Source organism: Callorhinus ursinus, unplaced genomic scaffold (assembly GCF_003265705.2).
Source record: "Callorhinus ursinus isolate GAN/ISIS: 27379988/994484 unplaced genomic scaffold, GSC_fseal_2.0 scaffold9, whole genome shotgun sequence".
In the NCBI taxonomy this organism is placed as follows: domain Eukaryota; kingdom Metazoa; phylum Chordata; class Mammalia; order Carnivora; family Otariidae; genus Callorhinus; species Callorhinus ursinus.
Window position 1 is genome coordinate 58,570,587 of NW_027397071.1, and position 21,246 is coordinate 58,591,832.

Genomic DNA, 21,246 nt, shown 5'->3' on the forward strand with positions numbered 1-21,246 from the left:
GGAGATCTCAGAGCGAAATACCCAGAGAGAGCTGGAGATCTCAGCGAAATACCCAGAGAGAGTTGGAGATCTCGGAGACTGTAACCGAAAAACAAAAACTCAAGTGCTCATCCCCGGAATAAAGTGGCACACCTGACCCTTAGGATAGGGGGAAGTAGGAGATGGTTGAATAAATGGAGACATTCTGAGAAAAGATAGGGAAGTAAGGGGACTCATGGTAGTTGTCCTCATTTTCCTGTGTCACCTGCAGAGAGCGGGGCAGGAGGAGACTGGAGTCAGCCTAAAACATTTCAATAGGGGATCAGCAAGAGATGGGGAAAATGCTGCGGCCACGCTCTAGGGGCCTGCACAGGGTGTATGGTATGAAGCTGCACATATGAAGGAGCCCCATCAACTTACAGGCACACTTCGGAGATTGGCTTTATTATGCTTAGCAGATACTGCGTTTTTTTTTACGAATGGAAGGTTTGTGGCGACCCTGTGTAAAGCGAGTCTACGGGCAACATTTTTTTAATAGCAGTTGCTCACTGCATGCCTGTGTGTCACATTTTGGTAATGTTCATAACATTTCAAATTTTTTCATTATTATTATATGTGTTACAGTCATTAGTGATAACTCACTGAAAGCTCAGGTGATGGCTAACGTTTTTAGCAATAAGATATTTTTAATTAATGTGAGTACATTATTTTTTTAGACATAAAGTTATATACCTAATGGACTACAGTATACACAGAAATTTAATATGCACTGGGCAACCAAAAAATTCGCTTGACTTGCTTTTATTGCAGTATTTGTTATTTTTTTAAAAGATTTATTTATTTATCTGAGAAAGAGAGAGAGGGCGTGGTGGGGAGGGGCAGAGGGAGAGAAAGAATCTCAAGCACTGACTCCCCACTGAGCACAGAGCCCAATGTGGGGCTCAATCCCATGACCCTGAGATCACGACCTGAGCCAAAATCAAGAGTCGGTCACTTAACAGACTGAGTCACCAAGGCGCCCCGCAATATTTGCTTTATTACAATATTCGCTTCACTGAGGTGGTCTGGAACCAGACCCACCATATCTCCATGGTACACCTGTACTTTCAGGCCAGGTTGCTAGGTATTTTACTTCATCCTTACTAAGCTCCGTAAGAGAGGTCCTGGTTTCTGCATTTTACAGATGAAGAAACAGCAACTCAAAGTTGCCTTAAGTCATATAGCTATTGGGTTGTCCAGCCAGGATCCCAAACCCATGTCTCCTTAACTCCATAGCCTATGCTCATTCCACCATGTCACCTGCTACCAAACTTCATCAAGCCTTTGTATGACCATCCCACACCTGCCACTGCATATATGTAGGATTCATCCAACGCTACAAACTGTTATAACGATTTCAGGATGCATTTTGTGGACAAACATCAAAGTGCTCCTGAAATACTGACTCACCCCTTCTTGATTACTTATAGGGAGGTGATGCTACAATTAGGCACTTGGATAGGTCCACCATCATACAGTACAGTGGAACCAAGGAGGAACCCAGAACGAAACAGTTTGGTGGGTCTTCTAGAAACATTAAAGTGTCTGAAGAAGAAAGGAACAGCCACAGACAAGCTGCCATCTACTGGTGCCCTACTACTTGGGTACCTTCTGACTTCCTACTTAAGTCTATACTAACTTGAGGAAAACCACCAAGAAGACAAGGGAGAGTCAAAGGAAAGTCAGCCAAAAAGTTGAAAATGGGAGGGTTCACTCAGTGAGAGGACAAAAAAGAACTAAAGCTCTAAGAGGTAAGAAATTTGCCCAAACTAAGGGGAAGAGTCAGATTTGGACCCTTATCGGTGGGACTTATTCTCTTTCCAGCATCTACATGCTGCTAAGAGAATGTGTCCTTCTGCAGTTGGACATACTGCTTTTTTGCATAGCAAGCCAGAATTCGCTTATTTTCTGAGTTGTTTATAAGATGGCACTTTCTCCTAGGGCGAATAAGGATGAAGCACAAACTAGTGATCAGAGTATGAGATCTAAGGACTGGCATATGACACCTTAAGTAGCTGGGTTAGGTATGGGCCATCAGTGTCTCCGATTTGACGTGAAGATGGTAATTCAGCCAGACTACCTGGAAGATTAAGGTTTGTTCGAAGTGTTGACTACGGCAGTTGGTGATTTAAAGTGAAAAGCCATATGCACTGTGAGAGAGAAAAATCTGCAGTACCTGGTCAGCCCAGCCCTCTGTCTTACAGTTACTGTGATCAAATTCCTTCAAAGGCACTTTGGAGTGGACAAGGCCTATGTGGGTCTGGAGCTTGTGTTTGACGGCTTTGACATCCTATGAGGGAAAGAACAAGAATGCACACACATCTCGTCAATTCTTGCTTGCTTTCAGTAGGAAATAAACACCACCACAAATACCAGTCCTTTCTAAACACAAATTAGCAGGAGCAAAAAATATCTAATTGTGAGTCTGGAGAAATAAGAGAAGGGAGCAAATGTCTTACCTTGAGTCCTGTCCCAGAAATATCTAAGCAGTTTAGTTTTCTAAAAGAGAAGAGGTATCCAATTCCCGCATCTGTGATCTCAGGGTTACCTAGATGTCAAAAACATAGGCTGTATAACAGTATACAGTAGAGCTACTGCTAAACTCCAACAACAAGCTCAGAAAAAAGGCCAAACAATGATAAAATATAAAGTACTGAGTGAGCAAACTTTTCAGAGAAAACTAATATAAGAATCTTATCTTCATCCGGTCTGTAATATGGAACAGCCACACTAGATGACCCTTAAGATCTTTATATAAAGCTCTAACTTTCCATCAAGAACTAATGATGTAATGTATGGTGATTAACATAACAATAAAAAAATTTTTAAAAAAAGCTCTAACTTTCTAGGAGGTGGGGATTAGCAGAAAAATAAACCAGGAAGTTATCCCAAAGAGTTTAATTTGGAGCCTTATGAAAACAGCATACATAAATATGTATTAAAATGGTTTACTGGACTTTGCCCATGGCTATTCCACCTCCAAAGTAAAAATAGTTTAAAAAGATTTTCAAAGGTATTTAGACAGAGACTATTACTACTCTTACTAACTTGTACTGTTTTCAGAAATCTTTCATACATATTACCTTCTCAAATCAAAGAGTACTACATTTAGCACTGAGTCCTCAAAGCCATGAGTAAAATGCACCTGGCACATTCTAGATGCTCAAAAAATACTTGCTGAATAAATACACTTTCCTGGAAGGGAGGCTGGACATTCACTACTGTCTTCATTTTACAAAAGTCGAGGCTCAGAGAGGTTAAATAACTTGCTCAAGGGTACACAGCTGTTTAAAAAAAAGTAGCAGACCAAGGAATGTCCTCTGACCTTAAACCCCTGTTCCTTTCATTCTTTTGACACCATACCATCCTGCCATATATTGAATGGGTGCTCAAGTTAAATTGTCAATGATCTCTAGCAACTTTCTACCACTGAAGTCAACATCTGATTAATCCTGAGTAAGTTATCACACTGTGAATTCATCCAGATTTTCATCAAGCAAGTATTGATTAAAAGACTTAGCTGACAGACACTATGGAACAGCAACTCAAAGAAAGTAAAGGTGAGCCAAATGTCCCTTATATATGCCACGAATACGATGAAAGGCTGCCCTGTCTGCACACCGTGAGTGGCCCAGATGAAATGTGGCAAGGCTTTTCCTACCCTAAAGAGGTGGCAGCATACAGGAAAGGTATGTGATCAGGAGTCAAGAGCCTCTGGATTTACTCCTCTTCTGCCACTAATTGGCTGTGGCACCTAGGAAAGTCACCACCCTTAATCTTATCACCTCTAAAATGATGGGGAAGGGGAAGAACTAGGTGATTTCTAAAGCCATTCTTCCAACATTAAGAACTGTAATTTAGAATGAAACTTACAAGATAAGTCTAATAATGTGAGATTTTCAAGGCCCCTTTTCATCACTCGAACTGGTGCTGTCATTTTCCGCACGCCGGCATCAGATAGACAATTATCTTTCAGGTGGAGCTGAGTTACACTAGGGAAACAAAGTCCAGAAGTAAATCACGTAGAATTTGAGAAAGCCTACGTACGAGAACAGGCTTTCATAAATTTCATCTAAAAACACAAAATATCTTCTACATCCTGCTATTTCACACCCAATGCATTTAACAGAGTTATAAACCTTTTGGTGCTATTTACTAACGGAGGGTTAACTGAGGGATCAAAGTGTCATGTAGTACTAATCTCAGATGGCAGAGGGCACTAAGGGTATATGATCAAATGAGGTAAACAGGGACTTCATTAAGGGGATAAATATACCTTGCTTAACACAAAAGCTGCATTCATGACAAATCCTATGTGAAAACCAGAAACACTCTAAATATGTCAGGAAAGTCTACTAAAGAGCTCCTATGAGAATTCTTTTTGCAAAGCAAACAATCCTCTAAATTTAACTAGCTTTATAAATCTAGATTTTCAGATAGGTTTTTAGGTATACCCATAATCCAATCCAACCAGCTAACCTGAAATTAGTGTATTAATCTGCCACTATCCCACACAACACAAGACATCTAAAATTTTACTAAACCTCACACAAAAATACCTTTGTATGGGGCAGTGTGTAGGTGTCGCTCTCTGAGGCAGGCCCCAGGAAGCTGGTTAGACTCAAGTTTGTCATGCTGTTATGCTTCTGGCTGTTTATGAAACCACAAAGGAATCTGTCTGGCCTCCTGTCTGCTGGCCAGACTGAGCAACTGGAGATCAGTTGGACTATTTGTGAATGGGTGATTTCTTTAAATTATGGTTCTTGAAAAGAATTAGGTGGTCTTTAATAGTTTACTTTTTAAAATAATTTATAGTTCATTGATAGTTAAAATAGAAAAGAACGATTATAGACAACTATGTAAGTATTTCTTGTTAGAATAAACTAGGACTGGACAAACTAAGGGCAAAAGCATTTTCACCCCAGGTAGTTTTCATGTATTACGTGTTGAAATAAAGGTTATTTAGAAAATGAACCAACTGACTTACTTTCCTAAGAACTGTTCAATCTATGTTGCTTGTGCCCAGTAAAGGAGACTGAAAATGTTTTAGGAAATAAAAAAAATTAGCAAATACACACAGGACTGGAAAGTAATCAGCACTCTTCAAGATGATCCCACTGGATCATCCTTTAAAAACAAAACACAACAATTCATCTACAAGTGGTGGCAGGTCAGTACCTAGAAAGGGCCTCATTGGTGAGATGTTCTAGAAGTTCATGCTCATCTCCAAGCTTGCAACAGGAAAGATCCAGGCAGGTCAGCTCCCGGAAAGACTTAATTTCCTCAAGTTTTTCTGAAATCACCAGATATCTGTGGGGCATGGAGAGCAATCAATAGCTTTTCTTTTCCTTCTTTTAAAACATTATCATTTGTGGCTTTGTGATATAGTCAACATTCCATCAGGACAAGGAACTATGTAATAAGCAGACTTCACCAATTTCTATGTGGGCATAGGTTGAATTTTTTAATCAGTGAATGCCTTGAGTCTTTTTACATGATGGTGGAGTAAAAACTTTTAAATAAAAATATACACGCAAAAGCAAGACACAAGAGAAAACATCTGCTTTGTCAGAAGACAAACCTTGGTGTTGAGACATTATGGGAGAATTTCCAAATTTTAGGATTCTCAAAAATTTAATCATTCATTCTTTTGAAAAAAAATTTTTTTAAAGATTTTATTTATTTGAGAGCGAGAGAGAGAGAGAGCAGGGGGAGGGGAGAAAGAGGGAGAGGGAGAAGCAGACTTCCCGCTGAGCAGGGAGCCCGATGCGGGGCTCAATCCTAGGACCCCAGGATCAGGACCTGAGCGGAAGGCAGACGCTTAACCGACTGAGCCACCCAGGCGCCCCTTGAAGTTCCCTTTTATCTTACGCTCTACTGGTTTGAAAACTGGAACAGAGCCTGGAACTCTGGGCTCTAATCTCTACACATCCCCAAGAATATACCAAGAGCTATTTGGCAGATCACGTTTATCATTTCTATTCAAACACGTTTCAGTAGCTGCCCAATCCACTGTGCCTGTTAACTTTACTCCGAAAGTACATGCAGTATGACAGATTACAGGGACTCCGTCTCATCTAGACGGTTAAGACAAAACCTGTGAGCACAAACAATTTAATTACACTGGAGCACCTTGCCAAACTGTTATCAGGAAGCATCAGGGAGGCCTCTGGAGAGGAAAAGGAGATCAAAAGGGCATTCCACATCCCAGGCTGGGGCCTCCACCCTGCTTTCTAGTTGTTCATCTATTTCAGATGATGTCAGTGAGAAAAAAATGAAAAGTGATTAGGTGTGACAGGAAATAGAGAGAGGATCCTAAGAGAACAGGAAAACTGACTTGTGGCAAGAGCATGCCTTTCTCATCCACTTTCCTCATAGGTGTCTAGAAGTTTCTACAGCAAAATGGTATGCTAGGATCTGTGGAGTTACACTTAAAAGTGTTCACTTCTCTCTTTGTCAGTAGGGTCATAATTACCAAAAACAAGATGGAATAATATGAGGGCAAGATGGAAGTTAGATCTCTTTTCTTCCTATTGCCAAAGTAAGATGTACTAAAGCTGACTGCTGGCCTGACTGCTAGGTACAGATGGCCTGGGGCACTGATACCCTCTCTAAGCTGTCTGGTGACAGAGCTCAGCTGGGTACACAATTGAGCCTTATTTACTCAGACGCATTTTAATTGCACTGTAAATAAAGCTGCTGTTTTCCATCTTCCAATCACAGAATTGAAGTGGGTTAATGGGGATTTGGGGGATTACGGGCAATCAGAGAAAGGAAAACACACATCCTTTGATCAATTAACCAAAAGATTTTCAGTAATTCTGAAACAAGGGTTATCTGCGAAGGACATAACAATGTATAATGTGATTAACAAACATTACAAAAATCAAGGCTGAGAAACCAACATGCAAAGCCACAGACACTACTAGACGCTTATCTAGGACATGATCAAAGCTCTAGGGTCTTGCTCAACACTGGTCTTCCAATTTGTCCCTTAACGAGTTCAGAATAGTGTAATGGAGAAGCAACAGAAAGAACACAGACAAATTTTAGTGTCAGATACAACTAAGTTTGGATTGTAACAACCCTAATCACTTGCGTGACTGTGAAGTTACTTAACCTCTCTGATCCTCAATTTCTCCAGCTGAAAACGGGGCAAATGATTACTTTGTTTGAGGATTACTAAGAAAACTATAAACAATATTCCAAAAGTACAGGCATCTGATAGAACCTCATTTCATGGTAGTTACTTTAATCACTTCATTACACAGGGTGGCATTTAAGGAAAACATACTTGCCTTCCAGTACCACTAGCTGGATTACAAATCACTGGGCTTTCAACACAGGAAGGAAATAGTTTTTATAGAGCTGGAACCTGGTTGCAAAAACACTGGCTTCTCCTTCCGACAAGCAGCTTTGTGACCTACCCTAACACAGTAAGTGTCCCAACCTCCCCAATTATCTTATTTTCAATAATTTTCTCAATCTCTTTCCCTTTGGTCTGAACCCCTTTGTGCTGGTGAAACCTTTGCTGTTACAGCACCAGCCCTGGATTATAAACGCAAACCCAAACCTCCTGTCCTCGCCCTATTTTCCTCTGGGGATTCAAGAGAAGGGAAGTTTGGGATCACAGTTGAAAATTTTCTTTTTTTTTTTAAGATTTTATTTTTAAGTAATCTTTATGCCCAATGTGGGGCTCAAAGTCATGACCCCGAGATCAAGAGTCCCATGATCTTCCGACTGAGCCAGCCAGGGGCCCCCACAATTGAAAATCTTAACCTTGTATCTGAACAAGACACCAAAGTTTAGAATTGTTGCAATAAAATATGAGCCAAAAGATCACATTAAAAATGTTTCTATTTTTGTTTATAAAATACACATCCCTTATAGAAAAAAATTAAGAAAATGTGAAAAATTATAAAGAAAATTAAAACAAATTATGCAACCTCATTATCTAGATTACATTTTGAAATATTTCTTTTCTTTCTATATTTGTAATACATATAAAAATTCCTAATTTTTTTAAAAAATTGGATCATATAGTGTATGCAATTTTAATCCTTTTAAATGTGTTATATATGAACATTTCACACCATTTTAAATGATCTTTCAATATTACCTTAATAGCTATATTTCACCATATGAATGTACCGTAATTGGCTTAACTCATCTATTGTTGGATATTCAGCTTTCAGGTTTTCCCTATTACAGTGTTATAATGAACACCCTTATATGAAAGTATTTGTTCCATGTCTGAGTATTACATTAAAAATTAGAATAGGGACACCTGGGTGGCTCAGTTGGGTTAAGCACCAGCCTTCGGCTTGGGTTGTGATCCCAGGGTCCTGGGATTGAGTCCTGCATCAGGCTCCTTGCTCAGCGGGAAGCCTGCTTCTCCCTCTGCCTGCTCTGCCTGCTCGTGATCTCTCTCTGACAAATAAATAAATTAAAAAAAAATCAGGATAGATTCCCAATAGATGGAATTAATGGGTCAAATGGTATGGATATTTTTAAGGCTCTTGATACATGTAGCTAAGCTGCTTTCCAGAATTGCTACTAATTTATGTGCTTGTCAAACGTGAATCAAAGTGTGCTATTCAGTTCCAATCTGACCACTGGAGTGGTATACAGACATCACAAATGAATAAAAAGCATTTTCACTATGAGAAATACTTAAGCTAGAATGGTAGATGGGGGGTAAAACAGAATACAAGTTGTACATGGAGTATATTCCCAAATGTATAAAGATGTGTGTGTGTGCATATATATATATATGTATGTATATAAGATTTTATTTATTTATTTGACAGAGAGAGAGGGAACACAAGCAGGGGGAGTGGGAGAGGAAGAAGCAGGCTTCTCGCTAAGCAGGGAGCCCAATGTGGGGCTCGATCCCAGGACCCTGGGATCATGACCTGAGCCGAAGGTAGACGCTTAACAACTGAGCCACCCAGGCGCCCCTAAAGATATATATTTGAAAATGATTATCATGAATAGTGGAATTATGAATTTCTTAAAATTACAGCTTTATATATTTCCCAAATATGTACTGCCTTTATAATTTTAAAACAAGACATCATAATCCTACTTTTCATTGTTCTATTTTTTCTACAGTGAACATAAATAACTTGAAACAAAACATGAAGGACTTTCCTCATCCCCCATGGCAACAGTTTCATCAATGAAAATGTATTTTAAATATATGTGCTACAATGAAATATTGCTTGAGTTTTTCATTTAGGCAAGGTATTCTTTTTTCTACCGTAAGCAGCCCCAAGCTCAGCCATGACTAACCACAGCAGAGACACAGAGTTTTTAAGAGGTACCTGCTCAGTTTCTAAGTCCACGGCTATGCTCCTATCTGCATGTGTTTATGCCTTGTCTTTTTAAAGTACGATGTTTGGACTGGGGTGAAACCATGAATTCTATGAACCAATTAAATAAAGATTGCTTCTTTTTGGTTTTTTGAAGACCTTTTTTTATTGTATTTGAGAGAGAGGAAGAGAAAGAGAGCATGAGTGGGGGGAGGGACAGAAGGAGAGGGAGAAGCAGACTCCCCACTAAGCAAGGAGCCCAACGGCCAATACTAGGACCTGAAGATCATGACCTGAGTCGAAGGCAGACGTTTAACCGACTAAGTCACCCAGGTGCCCCTCTTGTTTTTTAAAGCGTATGAGTTTAGCTTATGCTTTCTGATATGCCTTTCTCCTCTTACATGCTATTTTTTTAGCCTTGTTTTAATGGTCATATTGATGGTACATCTTAATAGTAAGCTACCTTTCACGTTTTCTAATCACAAAAAAAGTTCACCTAATGGCATACTACACAGTTTTTCTTAAAATCTACAGGTATTGACGGCAATTGATTTTCAAAATATATAAAGGAAGGTGTGTAACAGTGTAAGCAGTGTGCTGCCACTTGTATAACAAAGGTGAGAGCTGTAGACTCATGTATGTGCACGAGATAACTCTGGAATGATACAAAAGAAATTGTGAACAGTAGCTGCCTCTGGAGAAATTTTGTGTTTGAATTATTTTCCATGGCAGTTTCTATTTTTAAATTTTCCACAGTTTTTTAAAGGTTTTTTTTTTTTTTTTTTTTTTAAGTAGGCTCCATGCCCAGAGTAGAGCCCAACATGGGGCTTGATCTCACAACCCTGAGATTAAGACCTGAGCTGAGATCAAGAGCTGGATGCTTAACCTATTGAGCCACCCAGGCACCTCTAAAGTTGTTTTTTTTTTTTTAATTGGTAGATGCTTTAAAAGTCATTTTACATGATGGTGGAATAAAAACTTATTTATTTTATTTTTTAAGTGGATCCCAAAGCGGGGCTTGAACTCATGACCCCAAGATCAAGACCTGAGCTGAGGACAAGAGTCCAGGCTGCTCAACCAACTAAACCACCCAGGTGCCCCTAAAAACTTAAAAAGTATATGAGCAAAGGCAAGTCACAAGAGAAAATATCTCTGTTAGAAAACAGACCTTGGTGTTGGGACCTGTCAAAATGAGTCATGGGGAAGCCTCACTAAAATGGAAGTTGTGAGGTTTCAGCAGGGGGAGCGCTCACACCCTAGACCCAACAGGAAGAGCCCAACTTGACCTTACATGGACTTGACCTTTCACGTGGATACTATTCTACCATTCCCAGCCAAAGGAAGAAACACTTTCCTCATCCCCATGGAAACAGCTTCATCAATGAAAAGCCACCACACTTTGAACTCCTAGTTTACTCCAATGGACTTTAAGTTTGTAACAACCTTCCCAACTTCCCTCTTTTCTCCTTAAAAAAATATGCCTCTCCTTTGTTCCCCCAGACTTGCCTGTGGTTTTGCCATAGCTTGATTGTCCCAGCAATTCTCTTTTATTCCTGAATAAACCCATCTTCTGCTGGTAAAATAACTGGCCGTTTCTATTTTTAAAGTGAACAGACCTTATTTGAAAATTTCCAAACTTTAGAATACTTCAAATTTTAATCACTCTTTTAAAGTTGTTTATCTAATGCTCAATATCTAGAGGTCTGAAAATTGGAACAGGGCCCAGAACTCTGGTTACTAATCTTCACATCCCCAAGAGCATACCAAGAGATATTTGGCAGATCCTATCTTGTCATTTCTATTTTCTCATACTAGAAAAGTTGGTAGAAGAGTATTTTTTTTACTGGAGGAGTGGTGGCAATCAAAGCAGTGGCAAAATGGTTTCAAAATAAATCTGTGTTTTCTGATGGGGAGGAGATAGGGAGAAAGACAGTGATTTTTCTCAAAATGGCCTGCCACTTTATATTTGGGAGCGTTAAATTGAAGTGCTATTTGATGGGGGAAGCCCCCAAGCCCACTAAGCTCCAGAACTAGACAGAATACACCCCAAAAAAATACTCAATATCCTAATCAGAATACCCACCTGTTTCGCAAACATAGGGAGCAAAGTACCAGACTTCCATAGGCCTCTGTGAATTTCTGTAAAGCCCTCAGCCCCGCACCTGGCTCTGTAAATTTCTGTCTGGCTTCCGCAGCAGAGAACAGCTTTTCAGCAATCTGCTCAGGAAAGCCAATAAGGGAATCAATGTGATCAACATTGTCGGAGATAAAGCCCAGGACGAGGCTGAAGAGAGATTTGGCAGAGTACCGAAGATTCCCCTCCCGGGTATATGTGAAGATGAAATGATCAGTCTTCTCTTTCTGTGCAGTATCATCTTCCCTGTTCATGCAAAGCTCCACAGAGAAGCCTTTGGGAAATAGTCTGAAAGGCCTTGGCTTCTGCAGGCTACTCCTGACACCATCCAAGGCCAGATTGACCATGTGCAGCTGACCATTTTCTCGTACATAGATGGGTCCTGGGTCCAGGTGGTTTTCTGAGTTGAGGTAGTAAGACATTGCCTTGGTTGCAACTGTAAAGGCAAGGCACAAAGGAAGCAAATCCAATTAACATGCCATTTGTAACACGTAACTTCATCTTGCTGTGCCCAGAGCTTTATGAGACTACCAGGAAAGCCCTTTGGTCGGTTTGGGGAAACAAAGCTTCCCAGCTGCCTGTGAACTCTGACACAGCAGGTTGCCTCTACGGCCTTTATCTGGAATGCTGTCTCCTACTTTCCCCTTTTCTTTGTATCAGGTGCACTCCTCATCTTTCAAAAGCCAGCTCAAATCTCATTTCTAAAGTTCACCCTGGGGAAGTTAACAGAAGCGCAAAGAGTCATCTACAAGGAAAGTCACAGCAGCACAGTTGATAATCACAAAACAACTGGAAACAACCTAAATGTCCAACAACAGGGGTGCTATTAAATCATTTATGATACATCCATACCATGGAATGTTATGCAGCCATTAAAATCATAAAATATTTATTAATTTACAAGTTACAAACAGTACATAAAGAATTTACTATTTCTGTTTTTAAAAACATAACTACGCACAGAACGAAGACCAGAAACTAGTAACTTCCTTGCTACCTTTGCACCTTTGACATCTTTGTTGACTCAGTGTTTTGCTACTGATTTATTTTCTGGGCCTGCGTTCCACTAGTTTGAGTTTCTTGAGGAGAGGGACCATGTTTAATTCATCCAGACTCCCTAACATGGTGCTCTGGCATATAACAGACCCTGAGTGGGTATTTGTGGAACTAAAGTCTACTCATTTGCTAAGCCTCGCATAGACTATCAGCAATAGGGTTTTTTGGATCTACAAAGAAAGACCTCCATCACAAGAGCTAAAAAAAAAAAAAAAAAAGCTATTCTACTCCTTGGAAACATCTATTAGGTCACTTTTGAAGGAAGGCAAAACACCAAAAACAGTGGGCATTTATGCAATCCTTTGGGCGACATTTTGTGCTCAAGCATTAATTGGATAAAATATGTTTTCCTGAGAAACTGTGCGATCTCAAATTACACAAGAAATTGCTATGTTAAATGAAAGAATTTGATTATCATTTCCACAACAATTTAAAGAGTAGTGAGAGCTAAAATTCTATACATGTCAAATTGCTGCCATTATCTTTAAAAGACTCACACTTTTAGAGTGAACTAACCCAGCTTCTTCTCATCAATGCAGGGCTGGGATATAGCTCTGATGCCATGTAAAAGTGTCAGCAAACAATCAAGTCAGTGATCAAAAATGCTGAGTCTCTGGAGATCAAACAGGGATCCTGTTTGTGGGCATCAGTACGATCCCTGTTTCTCCGGAGGATAATTATGTGTGTAAAAGCACATCAGAAAGAAGGGCCGTGCCTAGCCTGACAGCCTCACCCTCTCCTGCCCAGCTCCTTACACCCCACTCTTCGGCCGTGCCCCACGACCCAAGTAAGTTAGCGATGCTCTCTTGCCCCACCGGTCTTGGCCGATTCTGCTCCCTTTGGTTGCAACATCCTTCTCTGCTTTCCTGACCTAGTTAATCCTTATTCATCATTAAAACTCAGCTCAACCACCATCCCTCTCCTGGGAAATCTTCACTAACCCCTGCACCAGTGCATGCCTGTCTGGTTTTCCCAGAGCACCAGTTTCTCCTCTATATATAGCACTTAGCACTGTATGCTATGTTCACTTGCTAACGTTCCCAGAGCTGTGAGCTCTTTGAAGGTAAGACACTTACTTGACTTGAATCATCTCTTTTTCCCAGGCCCAACACAGTGCCTAGTACTGAGTGAGCCCACAACAGATACGTGCTGAACTGAATGACAGGAAGGGTGAGACCTCAAAGGGACAGACTGAGGGACCTCAGAGGCCTCTGAGCTGCAGGGCCTGCTGATACTGTTGCTAGGAGCCAGCTCCTCTTCTAGGCAACAGCTGCAGGCTCCTCCCCCACTTGCCAGACCCTTCTGCAGGTGGTAGAAGCAAAGCAAATGATGGGAAGATATTGCTGCTGGTGCTACCAGGGGAAAAAAAACCTAAAACTCACACAAAAAATTCCTGTCATGGTGCCAGCTCTTATAACCCATACTCTTGCCAGTATTCAGAGACTGCTGCTAAGGAGATGCCTCACTTATTCTAAGCTCTTCTTCCAGCACCTAGCACCTGCAACCTCACAGACTTTAATCTTGATGAGGAGATAAAGCAGATGCCCTCAGTCTTTATCCCTGGTTGGACATTCAGAGCCCTACTCTACCCGTGGATCAGAAATTAGTCACCAGGCATGGCCCTAAAAAGGAATAACTTGATTGTAATAATAGAAAGGCAAACTCTATGAGGAGAACATATTATAATGGATCAGCACACCATAAGCTCCCTGACAATGAAACAGGGTCTGCCCATGCATATTACTCCTAACCCTCACCCCAATAGTGTGTTCCACAAACTTTGGGAGTCAAATGGACAAATGGATAAATGACCACTTCAGGTGAAAAATCAGAGAAGTTTGATTCCATCCAGCAGAGGGCACAAGCAGCCTGGGACCAGAGTAAGGACGCTAACCCAGGCTGCCCCAAATCCTGGCATCTTCTCTTTACATGGATCATTTTCAAAAAGGCACAGTTCTGGCTATTTTTTCCTTCTAAATTCCTAATCAAATGCTAGTTGTCTTTCTAAATGATGAAGAAAAAAATCCGTATTTCCTGAAGAGTAAAATCCACATTATCTGTCCAGAAGCCCCAAGGCTCCTCTGCTCTTCAATGAAGGTACTTGAGGAACTAATAACCTTGGTTCAGGAAATCCTGGTAACCTTTGATTTCTACTACTAAATTTGCGCATCTCTCAATAAGAAGCTTCCCGAGAGTTTGTGAGATACTATAAAATGACCTAAGAATTAAATTAATGTTTAAACCTTGCAAGGTTAAGAACCATAAAGGCAAGAGAATTCCACATACAGCTTCTATACTTGGGCTTTGCTTATGCCTGGCTGTTGTACGCAGTGGTCTATTATAAATGGGCCCTCAAGCGACAGGGCCTGTTCTACACTATGGCAATAACCCCCTACAAACTAAAAAGTTAAAATAATTAGTATCTGCAAGAATGTCCAGTTTAGATCTGCATTAACTATATTTTATATTACATCAACAGAGTAACAGGGCATTCTGATGGTCTTCCAGCCTGTCTCCAGAGAGGCAGTTTTGTAAACCACACAACCCCACAGAAAAATATTACACAGTGCATGTTCTAGTATTCAGTCACCACAAATGATCCAAAGTTACCACAAAGCATACCATTTCATCAAATGAACAAAATATAACCTTACTACATAAAGAACTCAGTTCTCTGTAGCCTCTTTCAATAAGAGGCAGTCTAAAATAATTGATAACTAAATATGACAACTTTTTAGATCTTGAAGCCAGTTTACCAAGCAAGAAGCAGGACCATCCCAATCAGTGGACTGGAGGGAGGGAACCAGAGACAGAGGCCAGAGGATTAAAATTGTGAACCGAATCTATGGCTCTCTAATTTGAAGAGAAAAAGCACCAAACTTTAGTAGATAAACTAACAATCCCCTAAAAATAAATCATAGTAATGATGGTGGCGATGATAATGATACTGGGTGTGATAGCTACCATTTGTTAAGCACCCAGCAGTTGCTAAGCATTGTGCTAGGTACTCAAAATTAAGTGATCTCAGGTAACCCTCAACAATCCTAAGAGGTCAGGATTGCCATTTAACAGGTAAAAAGGCTCAGAGAAGTAAAGTAACTTACTTAAGGAACAGAGCTACTAAGTGGTAGAGCCAGAATTCAATCTCAAGGCTGTATTACTCCAAAGCTCAAGCTCTTTCCACTGCATGATGCTGTCTCTCAAGAATAAAAATATGACGTCAGCCTTAAGGATTAAAAAAAGATGTTAAAAATTAATCTCACCCACCTGTTTGACCCTTCTGGTATTCACTGGCTTAAGTTGGGGGTGGGGGGGCAGGGAGGAGATAAAAAAAACAGTGGACATATGAGGAAAGAGCTGGTGGGAACAGAGCCAGGACAGAGCTACAATGAGGCCTCCCTTCCTCCCTCTGCCAGGGCAGAAATTACCCACATCCACACACCAGGAAAACATCTGTCAAGCCATGGCCTTCATCCCAAGGCTTCAGACACCCTTGGTTTATTTGAAAATGCAGCATTTTTGAGAAACTTTCTACACAAAAACTTGGACAGAAACTAGTTCCAAACCACCAATAACCAACTACCGATCTTACCTTGGTTGTTCTGAGTCACCACCATTATTCAATTTTCCACTCCTCTCATTTTTTTTCCCTACAGAGTGCACTTTCCTACCTGCCTTCTCACTCATACCCTCTCCTCCCCCAAAGCTCCAAAGGCCCCACCATACCCAGCTCCCTACTTCCCTCCAGGAGCAAGCCAATCTCTCCTACATCCTGACACTCTTACAGTTCTTCTACCTGCCAACTCAAGAATTTTTAACATAAAACCCAATCTCTACACTCCAAATCCTAACTCCCCTCCTTCATCCAGTCCCAGCATCCCTGGCCCTACCTCTCACACCTCAGGCCCTTCTAATCCTACCAAGGCCCTTCTGAAATGAGGTTCCTGGCCCCAAACATGCAATTCCACCTCCACCTGCCTCTCCTTCCTTCCCTGCACGGTTCCACCCCCAGCGGTTCCACCCCTAGGCACTCTTCCTCTGTCCTTCACCAGTATTCTTCCCTTCCTCCCAGTCTCTGGAATTCTTAAGACTCCGATCTCCCCATTCCTTTTCTTGTCTTCTGTCTATAACCTTCAAAATCCCCTTCCTTCACTCCTCACGATGCCCAACTTCACAACCCACTGCCCCAACTTTTCTTCCCTACACCCAAGACCCCACCCCTTCTCTTCCAATCCTAGATCCTCCCCTTCTTCCACTTCTCAAATCCCACTCCGTTTTCCCCTTCCTCAGCACTGCAATTCTCCATCCCTCCCTCAATTCCCACGCATACCCCTCCCCAAGCCCGCCTAAACTAACCCAGCTCCCTTCTCCCACCTTGCCCCCAAATACCCTACGCGGCACCCCGACCCCACCCTTAAACCCATCTCCCACACCCCTTTATCCTCATCCTCACATCTCTCACCCAAACCACACCCCAACCCCGTCCCTCCCGGTCTACCCCTCCCCCACTCCGCCCCTCCCTCACACCCCGCCCCCGCCCCCACTCGCAGCCCCGGGCGGCGTGAGCGGCCCAGCCCGCGGCCGCCACCTACCTGTGCCCCTGCCCGGGGCTGCGAGCGGCAGCTTCTCGGTGGCGGCTCCCTCCTCCCGCGGCGCGGCTGATGGGGGAAGCGGCACGGCGCCGCGGGCACAAAGCTAGGGAGGGTGGGACCGAGAGAGGTTGGGAGGAGGGAGGGGGCTGGGGGCGACCTGGCGCCGTGGGACCGCGGGGCTGGCGAGGGGCGGGGGAAAGGCTGGGCTGGGGAGATGCGCGTGCGCGGGAGCCGGCATGAGGGGCAGGGCCGGGCCGGAGGCGGGGCCGGGCCCTGGGCAGAAGACCTGAGGGCCGAGGGCTCGGATCCGGGAGAGGTGGGGACTGCGCGTGCGTGCTCGCGCGAGGGTGGGTCCCCTGGGTCCAGCCAGCCCCTAGGATTGATCTGAGGTGGGGGAGGGTAGGTGGTGCGGGATCAGGCACTTGCTTGGGGAAAGGCCCTAAGGTGGGGCGGCGCGGCTCAACCCGCCAAATAAAGGAGAGCACGGGGGCGGGGCTTGCGGGAGAGGTGGGGCAAAGAACCGGGAGTCAAGAGGTGCGCGCGCTCCGGGGGCGAGGCTGAGGGCCGGGAAGGGCTGCGCGGGGCGGGGCCTAATGGCGGGGAGGAGCGAAGAGGCGGGAGTCGGGATAGGCGCACGCCCCGGGGACTGGGCCGAAGGCCGAGACGGGTTGCGCGGGCGGGGCCCGCGGGTGGGATGGAGCGAAAAACCCGGGCAGAGGGGTGCGCGTCCCCGGGAAGTACTTGGGGGCCGGGGGTAGGGGGCGGGGCTAGGGGGCGGGGGCGCGCTGCGCGGGGCGGAGCGGAAGGGAGATCCGGGGCCCTGATAGTCCGCGCGCTTGGAGCTAACGGGAGGCGCAGGCGAGCGGGGTGGTGGGGTGGTGGGGTGGTGGGGTGGTGGGGTGGTGGGGTAGTGGGACGGCGGGGCGGGTTGGGCCTGCGCCGGTGGAGGTGGGACCCTGCTGGACACGACCGGCAAAGCGGGGAGCTGGTGGAGAGGGTTGTGAGGAGGCGGAGGGCGGGAGGGCTGAGGGGCGGCTTGTGAGGGTACAGGGATGGGGAAACTTTGACGCAGATACGTTCTCTCCCCTCAGCCCTAGAGACACCAGTGCCGATCCACGAACTTTTTTGAACCCTGAAATAATGTTTTCACTCCCAAAAGGGAAAAACAGTTGCAAATTGAAATTAACCAGTTTACCAAACTGTAACCTTTCAACTGCTGCGTAACCCATATATTATGAGTTATAGTTAACGTAGGATGTTGGTTCATTTAATATATTTTATGTAATTTGGGGTGGGGCGTCCACAAGCCTGAGTGCTTAGGACCTTCGGAGGTCTTGAAATGAATGGCCTTGGACCGAGAAGGGTTTGGGACGGGGCGAGGAGGTGGTGTCAGAGCTGGTTTGCCCTTCTAGTAGATACTAAGCCGTAGGCCCTGGCCCTGGGAGTCAGAGGGTGGCCATTTACTAATTTACACAAAAGTTCCCCATCAGTCATGTGGAGAGTACCAAGTCAGGGATAAAGTGAACTGCGTACTTGACCCCTCGAGGTTTTCAGAAAGAAGGGCCAGAAAGGGATGTGACCTGGAGATGAAAGGGTGGCTCAGTGGCCCTGGGACAGGGAAGTCCAGGGTCAGAGACCTTGAAAAATGCAGAGGAGGGCACCCCAGAGCGCACCCCGTTTAGTAATCTAAGCCCTGAGGGAATATGTGTGTATTTATTTAGAGTAAGTATCCCAGGGTGGGGGGTTAGACTACAACACAAACCTTCACCTTGGAGTTGTGGGAGCAACATTCTCTGTGGGTTTCTTTGGGGCTGGTTTGCCACTTTCTCTTTAACAGCAACCAAGGGACCTTAAAGAGAACTCAACTTCGGCCATTAAATAATTAGACCCAACACAGGAAATAGGAAGGATATTGATGGATATAGGCGGTATGAAATGAGTTTTGTGTTAAAGTACATGTTGGCTTCCCTCAGACAATTTAGATGGTAAGAATGTGAGGCAAGGAAAGGACTAAACATTTAGAGAGTATATTCTTTTCCTTATTCTTATACTACACATCAGTGCTATGTTTCCCTAAAATATGACTTATTAAAAGCCAGTTCTCTCCCTAAGTCTCCAGCCCTCATATTTGCACCCCCAAATATATTACCATAGGGTTTTTCCACCTTTGTAGTCACATTTGGGGGTAAATAAGATTTGTTGTGGGGGACTGTCCTGTGCATGGGGATATTTAGAAGCCTGGTGAAATGCTCACTAGATGCCAATAGCATCACACCCCTCCCCCCCCAAGTTGTGACAGCCAAACTCTCTTTCAAAATTGTCAAATGTCCCTTGGGGGCAAAATCACCCCCAGTCCTGTTAAAAACCACAGGATAGAACCTATTGTGTTTAACTTGGCTTCTAAAATCCTGCACTATCTGTTCTCAATCTATGTTTCCTAGAAATTGATCCAGTCTTAAAGAACCACCAATGCAACCACCACTTTCTTTAGTTTCCTCCATAAATTATCACCTACTCTTCTTGGACACTTTCAGGGATGGAAAAGACTTAAAATTTTTACCTTGCCAGTAAGTTCTTCTATCTGTGATGTCTTCCTGCTTAGAATTTGTGTTTGTTAAGTCCAGTTCTCCCTCTTGGAGTTGTAAAAGAAAAATTCTAATCCTTTTTCCATTTCTGAACACTTGTGTTATTAATCACATTTCTCTTATCTCTCTTTTGAAATATTTCAGCTAATTCTTTCAACTTTCTCCATGTGATAATTTATGGATCATCATGAACTTTTTGTTTTCCTCTGATAATATCAAACCTGACAATGTCCTACTTAATATATACTACGCAGAACTGATGTAGTATCTGGATGTAGATCACACCATTAGGACATAACATTATAATATTAGTTGCATGCTTGTCCGTCTTCCTTGACTCTGAGCTTGAAGGCAAGAATTAAGTCTTAGTCACCATCTGTGTCTTAGGTAGTAGTCACCTTTGCATTATTAGCAAGCACAGTGCCTGGTCCTTAGTTGGTATCTAAAAAAAAATTTTTTTAAGATTTTTTTTATTTATTAGAGCACAAGCAGGGGAGTGGCAGAGGGAGAGGGAGAAGCAGACTCCCCACTGAGCAGGGAGCCCCATGTGGGGCTTGCTCCCAGGACCCTGGGATCATGACCTGAGCTGAAGGCAGACGCTTAACTGACTGAGCCACCCAGGTGCCCTGGTATCTAAAAATTTTGATGGATGTAGCTCCTCCTCAACTCTGTTAATATAATCTAAGATTGTATTCCTTTACCTTTGGGGGCAAATACAATACACTCTTGCCTTATAGTGTGACTTTGTAATGAGCCAAACCTATATGTTTTACACATCTAGATCAAGGGTCAGCAAACTTTTTCTGTAAAGGGCCAGATAATAAATATTTTAGATTTTATGAACCTTATAGTCTATCATAGCAACTGTGTCACTATAACACAAAAGTAGCCATCAACTACTTTGTATAGTATTTATACGTGTATATATGGATGACCATGGCCAAGTTCCAATAAAACTATTTATGGATACTGAAGTATGGATTTCATATAATTTCATATAATCTTCATGTGTCACAAAATATTATTTTAATTTTAAAAGTATCTTAAAATAAAAAGCATTCTTAACTCATGGGCCATACAAAAACAGGTGGCAGGCTAGATTTAGCTCATAAGCAGTAGTTTGCCAACCCCAATCAAGACCAATCTTTGTGTGATTGACTTTTTAAGCCTGAGTCTAGGCCTTTATTGTTATTCTTATTAAATATATTATTCATCATATCCCATCTTTCTTTCTTGCTCAGATCTTTGTGTGCTAATTCTGTCATCTAGCATATTAGCTGACATCCCAGCTTTGTGTCATCTGCAAAATTGATAAGAATACTTTTTCTATCTTTAATTAATAAAAATGTTGAATGGCATAAGGACAGAGGTCTTCCACAGTTCATTTTGTTCCATTAATCATCATTCTTTGAGCATAGCCATTCAAAGAGTTATAAAAATTTACCTAAAGTACTGCCTGTCACCCAACCTACATTTCTCCATCTGGTCCATATGGAATCTTAAGAAGCTTTGTCTGAAATTTTGTTGAAATATTCAGAACATGTCCC

General features: G+C 42.7%; 2 protein-coding genes across 14 annotated transcripts in view; one reads left to right on the forward strand and one right to left on the reverse strand.

The window, feature by feature from the left end:
- The window catches only part of LRRC42 (leucine rich repeat containing 42), a 21,193-nt gene extending 3,873 nt beyond the window's left edge, over positions 1-17,320 (reverse strand). The window contains exons 1-7 of one of the 5 annotated variants that reach the window (XM_073896710.1): positions 17,115-17,320; positions 15,627-15,747; positions 11,416-11,902; positions 5,197-5,328; positions 3,892-4,010; positions 2,478-2,566; positions 2,195-2,308 (exon numbers count right to left, since the gene is read on the reverse strand). In XM_073896710.1, coding sequence (XP_073752811.1) covers positions 2,195-2,308; positions 2,478-2,566; positions 3,892-4,010; positions 5,197-5,328; positions 11,416-11,888 — 927 coding nt within the window. In that variant the 5' untranslated portion in view covers positions 11,889-11,902; positions 15,627-15,747; positions 17,115-17,320. Of the gene's footprint in view, positions 1-2,194; positions 2,309-2,477; positions 2,567-3,891; positions 4,011-5,196; positions 5,329-11,415; positions 11,903-15,626; positions 15,748-15,789; positions 15,817-16,114; positions 16,709-17,114 lie in introns of those variants that run through there. The other 4 variants (XM_025871678.2, XM_025871677.2, XM_073896709.1 and 1 more) reach the window with 4 other exon arrangements.
- Positions 17,321-17,335: 15 nt separating this feature from the next.
- Positions 17,336-21,246, forward strand: part of IFT25 (intraflagellar transport 25) — a 65,918-nt gene continuing 62,007 nt past the window's right edge. For 5 of the 9 annotated variants that reach the window (XR_012379474.1, XM_073896719.1, XM_073896714.1 and 2 more), the window contains exon 1: positions 17,893-17,972. The gene's annotated coding sequence lies outside the window, so the exon portion shown is untranslated. Of the gene's footprint in view, positions 17,431-17,818; positions 17,835-17,892; positions 17,973-18,492; positions 19,682-21,246 lie in introns of those variants that run through there. The other 4 variants (XM_073896716.1, XM_073896717.1, XM_073896715.1 and 1 more) reach the window with 4 other exon arrangements.